The following is a 14,006-nucleotide window of genomic DNA, read 5'->3' as shown; positions in this document are numbered from 1 at the left end:
CTTAAATAAAAACCCTGGTTTTCATTGAACATTTTCATTCAGCATGAAAAACTTCAGCCACCTGAAAAGTTACAGGTGCAAACGAAGATCTGCTTCAGTTCAGAAACGCTGCTAAGATATCACCATGGGAGCACAGCTTGGGGTGCCCTGCACCTCCCCCTTGCTCTACAGTTCCCAGCTCCCCATCCATGCTTAGCTACAGGGAGACCAAAAAACCAGGTTTTCCCGTTATCAAGGTTTTGCCATGTCCTCTACCTCGTCCTCAAAGTGTCCAGGGAAATGCTCTTTCAAACCACACCACCACACCACTTCTACAGGCTCAACCCCAACCTTGGCTTTTGCAGATGTATTCACATGGGTTGTGTCCAACTCCTGATGATTTACACCGAGGATACTCTCCCTGTAGTGTGCTCACCTGAGGTCTTACAGATGAGCACCTCATTGGGAAACCTGAGTTTTACACATTTATCACACTCACTGGTTTTCTTATTCTTTACTCACTACTCTAGATCCTGCTGATAACAGCCTGGAGGATGGATGGATACACTTCCTCAATCTTTCTGCTGTTCTCAATCACACTACACTAAAAAAAAGAGAGTAGAGAAACCAGAGACTGACACCAAATCAAGAGGTGTCTTTTCTTGTTATGTTGTCACATTTTTGCTTTGGACCACCGTCTGCTCAGAGGTATCTACAGTGGATTTCTAGAAGGCCTGTTGATTTCTTCATGACATGCAGCTGATTTCACAACTCCTGATACCCAAAAAGGTAAGTAAAAGTTAACTCTGCAGCAACACTTTCACAGTGTGCTGGTTCACCTCTTGCCAAAAGGCTAAAAATATAATGCTTCAGCTAAAAACTCTCCTCTGAACTTTGTTTTGTTTTGTTTTTTTGGGGGGGGCTAACAGCAGTAAGTCACAAATCTTGATGATAATATCACATGTCTTAGTATCACTCTCACTGGTTTTTCTGCAGACAGCAGCATGGAAGAGGTGAGTCACTGTGTGTGACCCACAACGGTGTCCACATGGAACTGGTGTCAGAATTTATCTCAGCAAAACAAGACCCTCCTGCGACTAACCAAGCAAAACCTGACAAGTGTTTACAGTCCAAAGAGCTGCTCTTGTCAATATTATTTATAAATAACTACTACATAGAAATTAAAAGTATTTAGTAGGCACTTTGTTTTTACAAAGCTTTTACTTGCAACAAGGGAGAGAAGCTATCACTGTGTGAGGTGCTGGACTAGCCCAGAAAGCACTTGGCCTCCTGACATGCACGAGGCATCACTTTAAACCCCACTTCTCCTTTTTTTCCTTAAGAGATGAACTGAATCTCTGTGCCCATTCCATGCTCTTCACAAGCCACCCTGTAAACAGGCAGCAATATCTTTAGGACTGTGTCAGCAGCCCACACTACAGATCAGTAAGTGCAAGAAGTCCATGGTCTTCTCACAAACATATTTTTAGACATGCAACTACAGAAAAGAAGAAGTGTTTCCCCTTGTAGCTGTACCTAAGCTAGGTAGTTGTTTCTTACCACCTTCCCTCAGGTATTTTACACAAGTGCCACCCAGCCAACCATGGATCAAAGTGGCCACTGCAATTCACATTGGCCAGTGTCACTCGGGCTAAGAGCTGGTGAGAACTGCTCTCTCTTGTGGGGAAAAACAGAGAAAGACTGAGTTACAAACTTCCATTTGGATTTCCCACTCTGAATAAGCACAAAACAAGGCCAGTGGACAGGCCTAAAGACCATCAGAAAGATATTTTCTCTTCTTTAAAGCAGAAGAGCACCAATGACTTCCCTTTTACCAACTCAAACCTAAAAAGTTCTTCTCAATTCCCTCCTACCAGAGAAACTGGGTGAAAAGGAATTTTGCTGTTCTCAGTAGGACATTAACCACGACTGGGATGTTTCCATGAGAAGTCAAGTCATTGTTTGAAACCAAAAATATGGGCAGAAAAAAACATATACCAAAAGGAGAATGACAAAGCCCAGCATCAGTACCATGGAAGAAGGTCAGGATACACTTAAAACAAACCCATGTCCATTAAAAGTTACTCTGGTCACAGAAATCACTGTGCTGGAGAGCCACCAAGCACTAACACACCAAGGGTAACCCTGTTTTAATGCTTCCAACCCAAATGGGATTACACTCGTGGCCCTTTTACGTTTCTCACAACTTTTCCTGGATGTTCCTACTGGCTCCAGGAGGGTGCTGGGCAGCACTTTGCAGGTAAAGCACTCAGAGGCAGCAACTTGGATTATTACACAAATAATCCCCACAGATGAGGCAGTTCAGATACAAGGGGTTTGACACAAGTGCAACCCTGCGCCCCGAATTTATCCACACCTTTTCCAGGCTGTGACTGAGAACCTTTGGGAAAGCTCAGTGGAAATCAGCAGGCCTGAGGTATCCTGGAGGACTGGTGGCTGGAGACTACAGAGCAAGGCATTCTTTCAAATGTAAATGGACAAAACACGTCAGGGAAATGTCAAAAAAAAAAGAAAAAAAAAAAAAAGAAAGGAAAAAAAAGAATATGAAAATTTGGGCCTCCTTACCCGTCATACAGTCTTTGTTCTGTGTCAAGGGGTTCTATTTGCTTCCTTCACTGGCACAAACAAAATTATTCCCATTAGCCCCAAGGAGAGGTGACAGCTAGCTACGGAAGCGAGAGATGGATTCTGTTCTGCATCACACAAAATCAACAAAAGAGTCAAATGTGTTCTAGCTCAACAACTGGCTGCATTTTTATTTTTTTTTTAATATATATATATATTCGCAATGACAATGTGCTAAGAGAATGTGGCATGAATACCATGTCAGATGTTTGGAAGAAGTCCCAGGCGTGAAACTGGGGAGTTTATTCGGTGAATTTTATTGAAAATATTATAAAAGCAGCTGAAATGTCAGTTTTGCAGAGTTACCTTTTCACATCTGCCTGTCCTAGCTTCTGAAAGGCCCTATCCATTTACAGTAGGGAGATTTAAATGAAAAGAAAATGTTTTCCTTCAGCAGAGATGCTGATTACTTGAGACAAGACTAAAGGAACAAAGCCATTACATAACTTTCCTCCTCCATTTTTGATTTGGCATAGGCAGTTCACGAGAATATTTCCAACTTAATGCCCTTAATAAATTTTGAATCAGGCTGTGACTTCAGAAAACAGCAGAGCTATTTGAATTAAAGTATATATAATATATATACAATTGAAAAATAACTAAAATGTCATTAGCTGAAAAATTTGGCATTTTTCATCCGTTTTGCAAGAGCACAGAGGCTGCAAACACACAGACTCATTAAAAAAAATTATGCTGCAACTCTCCCCTACTTGTTAAAGGATACTACTGCTAAGTTATTTTGTCCATTTATGAATTTGAAAATAACGACATAAAATCTCTCAATAGTTGTCAAAAAAGACAACAAAGAAGGAATTGGATGAAATATAAATTAAAGTACTGGTTCTGGATACAAAATATTTAATCACAATAAATAAAACTATTTAAACTAAAATTGAAATATTTTTTAAAGCTAAAAAATAGAAGTGCCTATCAATTAACATTTTTCAAATAGAGATAACTTTTCACTGTACAAAACAATAAAAATCTAATCTATGCATGGAAAATGTAGGCATCTTGGATATCCCAGAATGGTTTGGGCTGGAAGGGACATTCAAGACCATCTCATTCCAACCCCCTGCCATGGGCAGAGACACCTTCCACTAGACCAGGTTGCTCCACACCTCACCCAACCTGACTCTGAACATTTCCAGTGATGGGGCAAGGGTGTATCTCATAGGAGGAAGCAATCTAAATAATGCAATAAATTTATTGTACTGTTCTGATAATGCTCTGCTACTTCAGCGGGGGGAAAAAAAATCTAAAACATTCCTCTGCTCTTCCCCAGTGATGCAAACACAAAACAAAGCTGCCATGACTTCATGTGGCTGGAACAATACAGACTGATTTCACCTTGCCTATGAAGCCAGCAGAGGGTCTGACACCACTTGCAGGTGAAGAATTGGGAGATTTATCATAGGAAGGACAGCCACCCTCACACTGTGTCTAATGAGATAATGTGGGTACCATAAACCACCACACCCCCCCTTTCTTGTTAGAATCCCAGAATGGTTTGGGTTGGAAGGGACCTTCAAGACCACATTGTTCCAACCCCATACACTATTCCAGGTTGCTCCAAGCCCCGTCCAGCCTGGCCTTGGACACTTCCAGGGATCCAGAGGCAGCCACAGCTTCTCTGGGCAACCTGTGCCAGGGCCTGCCCACCCTCCCAGGGAAGAATTTCCTTCCCAGTATCCCACCTAACCCTGCCCCTGCTTCAGCTCAAGGCCGTTCCCCCTTGTGACATGCCCTTCTTCAGGAACAAAAACGAATAGCAAAGAAACCAACTGTTGAGCGTCTCACCTTGCTATCTTGTCACTGCAGGACATGGTCAGCAGCCTCTCTCCTTGCAGCACACCGTCCCACGTCTGGATGGTGGTCGTGGAGCGCACGGGGATGGTCCCTTCCCCAGATTCTATCTTTGTCCGCAGCTGTCCTCTGGCTTTGCGGTTTGGATGCCTGTCCCCTTGATCTGAAGGACAAAAATCACTTAGAGTCAGCTGAGGAACATTCCCAAAGGGTTTTACAGACAGAATTGCAGTAAGGAGAATTGATCTGAGGTATTTGTCTGCAGTTACCACTCTCTCGCATCGTAGTTCCTACTGCTCTTGGCAAATTTAGCTACAGCATCAGATACCTCTCACAAATACTGCCTTCCAGGACACACCTGCAGTCAAACCACGCTTTTGGCACAGGAGCAGTAGGCAGCAGGCAGCTCTTCAGCTCTGCTGTGTGTGTTACGGGGTTAAAATGAGGTTAATGGGCAGACCATGCAAGGGGCACCGCAGTTAAAGGATGGAAACGGGGAAAGGGGATGGTTAGTTCTGTAGGAATACTTGCTGACTCACTGGCTTATCTCAGTTAGCACCAGCCTCTTCAAGACCACAGGGCTCATCACTCTATACTGAACTTCTACCACAGAGGAAGAACAGCTCAGATTTTTTGGCAAGAGATCTTTGTCTAACACACCTCTATGCTAAAAGGAAAGAAAACACCTAAATTTTAACCGTGCCACTGGTACATGCTCCAGGAATAATTTAAGCTCCCTGGGGATGAGGAGGACTGCTGTCATACCCTCTTGTGCTGCTTCGTGGGGGGAGAAAATCCGAGCATCACCACAAGGAGATGTGCTGATATAGAGGTGGAACTGCACATTCTCCTTCAGCTTAAACCCGCCTTGCTCTGATCTGATAAAAATGGATTTTTGCTGATCTTCTTTATTGCTGAAACAGAGAAGAAAGCTTAAGTCAACACTGACATTAATATGGAAATAGCCATAAGCTGGGCAGCCTAAACAGGCATTAAAAACAAACACAGGATGACTGAAAACTTTGTAATATTAATCTAACAGTTATTACGATTAACAAAACTAAAGGACCATCAAGACAAGAAACATCTCCAGATGTCAAGAGCTCTCAGGCACTTACCAGCAAATAAAACACCAGCACCTTTTAGGCCACTTGATATTATTTTGATTTATATGTTTGCAGTTTTACAAAATGATTCCCAATTATTTTTCCTGTTCTCCCCTTTCATGATAGACAATAAACATTAATAAACGTTTTGCTGGAAGTCAAACTCGAGGGCAGAGGGCCCAAGCTCTACATTCACCATCGTGACGCAACAGGACAAGCGTTTCCCACTGGAATAATGAAGACAGATGTTTTACATGGACAGGTTTTCAGCTCATCTTCCTTGTCCCTCCAGCTTACCTCAGGTAAAGCTCAAGTTGTGTGTAGAGAAATTTCAGCAGGCACCGCCGAGCTATGATTTCCGCGTGGCAATCGTTTAATGCCAGACCACGGTCGCTCATGTATTCACCATTGATACATTTTGTTCCTGTAGAAACACTTATTACAAGGGCATCTTTCACATCTGTACCTGCCAAACAAAATTTCGGGAAGAAGATGCAGTTAACATCACAAATAACATATGGAGAGACCTTCTTGCAGAACCTAAACAAGGCTCTTTTTTTGGTGGTGGTGTTCGCTCATTTAACAAGGCAAGTTAAAAACTGAAAACCTCCAGGGAAAAAAAAATGCTGCTTCAGGAAGAGTTACTAAAGCTTGAAGCCCAAAGTGCTTTTTCTCCTGAGGTTCAGGCAGCCAGCAACTTTCAGCACGTACCTTCTGGCCACCTATGCAGACATCCACAGTGACTTTAGAAATCTGAAAGGCACTGGTTTATTAAAGCAGCAGCACGTTACAGAAGGGCACTGAACTAAACAACAAGAAAGGCAAGACTAGGGAATGAAGAAATTTAAATGCTTAAATCACTGTAATGATTACCAGCAGTATAATGTGTAGTTCTTAGTATTGAACCATCCCATACAACAGAACTTGAAAAAACATGTTGGGTGGATGTTTTCTATAGAGAGAACTGCCTTTTTCACTCAAAAAACCCCAGCTGCATGAAGGACTCAAAGAGACAGGTCAAAATGTCACCTAGCAAGACACTCAAGGAAAAAAAAGCCCAACAAGTTAAAAAAAAAGAGCCTGAGCCCAGCTGGCCCCTCCTGCCCAAAGGGCTGGAGGAGAAGCAAGGAGTTGCAACACACAGCTTTGCAACAGGGTTATCTCATTCCAGAGGTTCCTCAGACATGTATCCATGCAAAGATGTTTTCTAATTCTGTGTAAAGCTGTTTCTTCAGTTATTCCAAAGATATTCACATGTTAATTAAGTCTTGATGCTGTGGCTCTTCTGGGAATTGCAGGTACAGGGCTGTAATTAGATAAAAACCTTTCAAGTGCCACAAAATATATTAAACAAAATGACACCATGTTCCTCATAGTGCTTTGTATTTGGGGTTAAAACAGTGTTTGTTAGCAGGTGGAGGTTTGGCTGTTGCTGAGCAGTGCCTGAGAAGCATCAAGGCCTCCCAAACCTGCTGGGGGTGGGCAAGAGACCAGGAGGGGACACAGCTGGGACAGCACTGGGAGAGGCTCAAAATGAATGTCCAAGCCAGGGTTCAGATGGATTGAAGACCGAGATCAACCTTAGCAAGAGGAAAATTCAGTAGCAGTGTGGCTGGAGATTAGTTTGGGGCAGAACTTCACTGTTTTGGGAGATCTGGACAAGCACAGATCTCGCGTCAGCAACCAGGGAACCACGACACCACTGCTTGCACGTGCATACCACTGCCATCTGCCACAACTTCAGCTGCTTTCTTCAGATATTTTTACTAAAATAACTGACATAAAGCACTAAGAATAAAAAATAGCAAGAATAACGAAGTGCAAAACCTTAAAAACTTGGAAAGGGGCATAATTCTCACATAATAGGCCCAAACCAAGAGTGCCATCTGCACGACTGACGGGGAGAAACTTATTTATTTTTCAAAAGTTTCATGATTCATTTTAAAAGCTACATTTTGTACACCATGAGCTACTCAGATGTCTCAATCAGGCAGGAAACTGGAACTCTGTGGAAACAGAAGTATTTGCAGGTCTAACTTTCCAGTAAATATCTTTAGTTGAGATTTATTTATTACATTGAGCCCACCTTCAAGATTAAACAGTAAAAACATATTTCAATACCAGTTGAATGAAGAAAGGTAGTTTACTAGAATGCAAACAGAGAATTCTTGTGCTTAAGCAGTTAAAGTACTACTTTTTTTTTTTTTTTAATTTACCTGTTGTCATGACAATTCCAGCAAGAACTTTTCGACGTGCATGCGGAGATGTGAAATTTTCAGTCAAATCACTGAATTTATCTACAACCAAGCGTGCAACAGCATCAGCTAAAACCTGGGGGATCACACAGAAATGCATGTCAGAAAAATTGAAATTAAAAAAAAAAAATTAAAATTACAGGAGCATCAAGTTATAAAAACTTACAGTTTGAAGAGACTGGACAAAATAAATGAAACGAGTTTTTAGTTTTTCACTTTAAAAATGGACATTGAGGTATCACTCGCAGCTCTCTGCAAGTGGAAGCAGAGGTTTGTGTGCTCCACATCTGCTGAAACGGGGTCAGACAGCCCTGAGCCAAGCATCAAAGCACCTAATGCTCATGACTGTGATGAACATTTGAGGCTTAGGAGAACAACCAGATAGACAGATAAGTCTATACTCTCATGCTCAAACCTCAAAATGCATCATTTCAGCATCCTCAAAATTGGACCTGACAAGAAGATTGAAGTGAAAAATCCAGGCCCTTCAAACCAACCTCCTGTAACAATCTAATTCCTTATCCAGCTGTTACATAAATAAGGACGGCTTTGCTTTCATCACTGGTTTAACACTTTCTATTTCTTACTTTTACGGGGCCCACACAAAATTAGGAACAGAAAATTTAACCCCAGATAAGCTATCTCAGAATTAGGAAGGATTTCTCTTTCTCACCTCCAGGAAAACTTGAACAGTCACGAGACCAAACTGTTGGATTTTCACATGAAAAGAAACCAAAGCCAAGGCGACCACGTGCTGACAGCCAGCAGTGCCCGAGATGTCCTGGGGGACACACCTGGCCCACAGGGTCACACACCGCTCTGTCACACCTGCCAGTGCCACACAGAGGATGAGTGAGGCCCTGGCACAGGCTGCCCAGGGAAGCTGCCCCATCCCTGGAAGTGTCCAAGGCAGAGTCAGAAGACTCTTGACATGGCAAAACACCAATTTTCTTGATGCATTTGAATGGACTGCAACTCAGAAGCTTAACTATACTTTTCAGGGACACAGTTTTTGGCTTGTCTGGCCAAGCACTGATTTTCAAACTAGGTCTTTTTGTCGCTGGACACAAAACTGGGTTTGAGTTCATGCTCTGACAGCACAACAACCACGCACTAAATCTGCATTTAATTGTGCCAGTACTTACCTAATGCAAAAAGTTGAACGTAAGGTAAATACGTGAAAAAGAGTGCAAATAATTAGGGCTTTTTTTTTAATCACCCTGGCGTTAAAAATGGAAAATTAATACAAAAAGAGTTTAAATTATTAACCTCCCTATAGCCACATGGGCACATCACTGCAGGGTCAAGGCACAGAGTCCCCTTGCCACTGTTTTATCCATCATCTCACTGCATAACTATGGATACTGTTCTCCAGCTGCAAGCTTTATGCTCTCATTTCTGTAATCCATGTGCTTTCTGCTCTGCCTTACACTGTGAGGTGCTGAACAGGAGAACACGGCTGGCAGCTGACAAACTACCAGGCAATGGTAAAATCTAAAAAAAAAAAAAAAAAAAAAGCTTTTTCTTCACATAACAAGCAAAGCAGAGGAAAACTGTGGCACTGGTAGACAAATGAGAACACAAGGAGGCCTCCCTGGGAAGATGGAAGCTGGTGCAGCAGAAGGGGATGGGGCTGCTGGAAACCAAAAACCACTCGGATGAATGTGGAGCCAGGCAGTGGGGAGGGCTGATAAGGAGAACCAGGCAGAACTCGAGCGTGACAAAATGACCACTGGAGATGCAAACAATCCAGGAGGAAACTGGAGGGGAGCGGGGTGAAATCACTGCCAAAACCCAGGCAGGTATATTAAAGGCTTTTTCTTTCAATGTGATACTCAAATTGCGTGACAGCAGCTGGGTGATGAGGAATAAACACTGTTAAACACCTACAGATGTAGCCACTAAAGTCACTTTGGTCTTTTATAAGAATACTTACCCAATAAATTAGAAGAATTATCCTTCTCTCCTAGGCAGTCTCTTACACTGACAGTCAAGAGCACAGAGGAAATGGGAACACAGCAAGTGATGAACAGACCAGTGCATTACTGGGAACAAAACCTACTGGCCAAAAAACGATGCCCTTGCTGTCCCCATCTCAAAACCAAGGACTTGAAGCTGTTTCCACAGTCCCAGGCCCGGGGAGGGATCTTGCACATCTCACTCTCACTCTACTGGCTTTCACGTAAATAAATATTAATCAGAACAGAAACTAAACTCATGTCTCACCTTCCCAGTGAATGCCTTAAGCAGAAATGTTCTCCCTCAGTTTTTTTAAATTTTTTTCCCTTACCTTCATAGTCTAGGGCTTATGTGAACTTTCCACAGCAGGCAAAAAAAGGTCAGCCAGGCCCTCCCCTCTAACAAAGACCAGCACACACAATTCAGAGAAGATAGAAACATATCTACCCTAATAAAACAGGGTAATTATTTTACAATGCTCCAAAGTTCCCTGGACTGATTTAAAGAAAATTCTGCAGTCTCTCACTGCTTATGCTGGTACATCTTTTACATTTCTTCCAATTCCACAGCAATTATTAAAAGAATTTTAAAAAGCACTTCAAGTACAAGTAGCCCTTGCAGTACTGGTTTCCATTTCTCCCGCTTAACATTTGGTTTCAATGTCTGTCCACAACAATATAAAGGATAAACTGAATAAATGGAGTCACGTGAATGATTAAAAATACTCCCTTTAGTGAAGTTTTTTTCAAATTTATCTCATCTGCAGCTACACTGCTTACACTTGTGTAGCTCAACTTGATTTCCCTCACAACGGTCTGTATTTAACTCCCTATTTAAGCCTCAATATTTACAATTCCCATTCCCACCTCTCTGCACAACCTGACTAATCAGCTATCTTTTTAAGCAAGCAGTTTGAGGAAATCTGGGAAACAGCATTAGGAAAACCTCCACACAAGCTTTCTAACAGAGGCCATCAGTGGCCTAAAGAGGTGACAGCTCCACCAGCAGGCTCCCACCACCTGATGGAAAACACTGCCCTGAGTGATGCCAGCAGCCTGCACTGCTGACAGTTCAAAGCATAAACTGGGGAATTACTGCTACCAACGTGTTCTTTCCTCAGTTTTTTTCCCCAAAGCATTTGGTGCTGGTCTGAGTCTTTTAGGGACGGCACTGTCTCACCTCTGACAGAGGTGTGAGACCCCTTCCAGCCTTCCTTGGGAAGCAGGGAGCGTCTAAGGGCAAAGAAACAAAGGAGAGAAAGCATGTGGTCCCTGGGAGGTGATAAAGACATCCAAAATGAAGGAATTAGGAAGCCCAAGGGAGCATTTTAGAGCCCCTGGTACATCCTGTGGCTCCTTGCATTGAGGGGTGGGAGGTAAGGTGAGGGTGGTTGTTCAGGGGGGTGATTCTTCCCCTCTGCTCTGCTCTTGTGAGACACCCACCCCCCAGTGCTGCATCCAGCTGTGGTGCCCTCGGCACAAAAGAGACAGGTACCTGTTGGATTGAGTCCAGAGGGGGCCCTGGAGATGCTCCAAGAGCTGGAGCCCCTCTGCTCTGGAGACAGACTGAGGGAGCTGGGGGTGTTCAGCCAGGAGAAGGCTCTGGGGAGACCTCAGGGCCCCTTCCAGTGCCTAAAGGGGCTCCAGGAAAGCTGGAGAGGGACTTTGGACAAGGGCATGGAGTGACAGGACAGGAGGGAATGGCTTTCCACTGACAAAGGGCAGGGTTAGATGGGATATTGGGAGGAAGTTCTTCCCTGTGAGGGTGGGCAGGCCCTGGCACAGGTTGCCCAGAGAAGCTGTGGCTGCCCCTGGATCCCTGGAAGTGTCCAAGGCCAGGTTGGATGGGGCTTGGAGCAACCAGGGCTGGTGGAAGGTGTCCCTGCCCATGGCAGGGGGGTTGGAACGAGATGACCTTTAACATCCCTTCCAACTTAAGCCATTCTGTGACTCGATGATTTTATGATCAATTCACAGAGCAGAGCTAACCATAAAAATATTTTCCTTGCTTTGGAGAGGCAAGTCTCTCTGATGCAAGTCTGACAACCTTTTCAATCCTAACACAGCCGCTGCCACGGTGATAAATGCACGAGTGCTGATTTTTTCAGTGGGGCATTTTTACTGCCTGTACAGACTGTACACACCATACCTGCTTTTTGATTGCAACTGCCCTTCTGTACCATTTGACACCTTGCATGAGCATTTCTGCACTTCATTTCCTCAGCAGGAGGTAACTGGTGGGATCACAGATGTGCATTTCAGCCATACCCCTGACCACCCCTGTCACAGGGATCACCTTTCCTCTCGACACTTCTCGCTCTATCCACTTCTCTCACTTCTATTATTACCCCTAGGCATTTGGTATTCGAGTTTTTCCTCAGCTCTTTTCCCCAGCAGAAGAGTCTAAAAAGTTCAAACATCTCACAGGCTTTTAAAATAAATAAATAAATAAATAAATAAATAAATACCTGAAAACACCACAATTGCTTGAATAATCGAATACATACCAGATGAAAATCACTAATATGTAACAGACCTGATATCATTCCAATAACTCAGTGGCTAATTATAATTAAAAGCAAAGCAATCCAACACAGAGAAGTGCAGAAAGGATGATGACATCTTGAAGACAAGTGGAACTAAAGCCCCTGAATAAACAACGGACTTGAAATCAGCTCTACACGAGGCAGCACCCATGTAGATCTTTCCCATCTCAGCTCGGGCTTTTGCACACTTCCCTATTCCAGTTTTTACCATTTTACTGATTCAAGACTAAATAACACATTAATTACTGGCAGTGACATTTTTTTGGTGTCCGGGATCAAATCCACCATTAAAAGCAGAGCACAGAATGCAGTCTGAAATTCCTGAATCTACGGAAGAAATTTTAATACCCAAAATAGCATGATCCTGGATTTGAAAATGAAGGAAATATTAGTAACACAATGATTGTGCAACATTAAAAAGAAAGCATATAGGAAGTTCAAAAATATGTATATTGTCCACTCATTTTGAGAAAACAACATAGTCAGAACATATAAACTTAAAATCATTATGAAATCTAAACCAATGTTTTTTAGGTAGAAAAGGTCAAGACCTTCAAATTCTCGTAATAAACACAACCAAGAAAACATGGGAGAATTTTTCTTCATTAGAAAAATAAAAATTACTCCATTCTATCTACTTTAAATTTTTGGTCTATGCCTGGTATGTTTGATATTTTTCCTAGTTCATTAATTACTCAATTTAAATTCCTTCTCACCCAAGATTTACTTGCCTAAGTAACTTCCATGTGCATATTAACTCATTTGCTTAGAGCACAACCCCTCAGATGACAGCTATTGAACTCCACATCCTGGACACACGCACTTGGATTGTGTTCAGACCCTGGAAATCAGTGGCAGCTGCATCAGCCTCACTTAATCTGACCTTGACTTCCATCACTCAGCTCTGTTCACACCAACAATTTCTGTTTGCAGGAGAGAACAATTTTCTTCTCCGCTAAGAACTGTTGTATCAAATAGTAATTTCACTTAAAGCAGTAAATCTGAATTGAGCTTGATCTAAGTTGTTGCTGCCTGAGACGGGCAAGATGCGATTCAACCTCTCCTCAGCACAAACCCTAATCCAAGCTGGCACTGCACTGGGGCTGGGGGTCTCCTACGTGACATGATCGAGGCTGAAAACATCACCAACAAAGCCTCCTCTGTGTGCAAGAGAATACAAAGAGCTCATCAAATTGTCAGAATCCATAAGCAGATAAATCACCTAATGCATATATAAACATTACATATAGATATATATTTATATGCACATACAGCTGTACAGAAGCAGAATAAACAGCCGAAATGCTGTTAGAGCTGACTCAGTACACACGGCTCGGCTCCTCTCTTGGTCATCACCCAAAGCCACCACCAGCACCCCGAGGGTTTCTCTCACCTGTGGCAAGTGCAGCTGGAGCCCCTCGCTGGGGATGGGCTGGCGGGACGGGGTCTGGTCCAGCTGCATGTTAAACAGGGACGCCAGGGCCGACTGAGCCGCCCGAGCCTTGGCCAGCTTCTTGTTCCTCCCCGAGCCCTCGAAAGTCTGACCGTCCACGGCCACAGCCATGACGAAGTTTTTGGCGTGGCTCTCCCCGCTCTCCGAGAGGAACTCGTACTTGAGCCCCGGCCGCAGCTCGTTGAGGATCATGACAGGGTTCTTCCCGCTGGCGGTGGGGTAGGGGGACGGCGGGGGCAGAGGCGACTGGGAGAGGC

General features: G+C 43.4%; 1 protein-coding gene across 2 annotated transcripts in view; it reads right to left on the bottom strand.

Moving 5' to 3' along the window:
* The window catches only part of ADARB1 (adenosine deaminase RNA specific B1), a 42,530-nt gene that overhangs the window by 14,022 nt on the left and 14,502 nt on the right, over positions 1 to 14,006 (bottom strand). The window contains exons 4-8 of one of the 2 annotated variants that reach the window (XM_027904028.1): positions 13,690 to 13,902; positions 7,754 to 7,868; positions 5,835 to 6,003; positions 5,197 to 5,345; positions 4,426 to 4,594 (exon numbers count right to left, since the gene is read on the bottom strand). In XM_027904028.1, coding sequence (XP_027759829.1) covers positions 4,426 to 4,594; positions 5,197 to 5,345; positions 5,835 to 6,003; positions 7,754 to 7,868; positions 13,690 to 13,902 — 815 coding nt within the window. Of the gene's footprint in view, positions 1 to 4,425; positions 4,595 to 5,196; positions 5,346 to 5,834; positions 6,004 to 7,753; positions 7,869 to 13,689; positions 13,951 to 14,006 lie in introns of both variants that reach the window. The other variant, XM_027904027.1, reaches the window with a different exon arrangement.

Source organism: Empidonax traillii, unplaced genomic scaffold (assembly GCF_003031625.1).
Source record: "Empidonax traillii isolate 1590-97213 ecotype Southwest subspecies unplaced genomic scaffold, ASM303162v1 scaffold1004:size452305, whole genome shotgun sequence".
Classification (NCBI taxonomy): Eukaryota; Metazoa; Chordata; class Aves; order Passeriformes; family Tyrannidae; genus Empidonax; species Empidonax traillii.
Note: the sequence above shows the minus strand (reverse complement) of the source record. Positions and strands in the feature narration are given on the sequence as shown.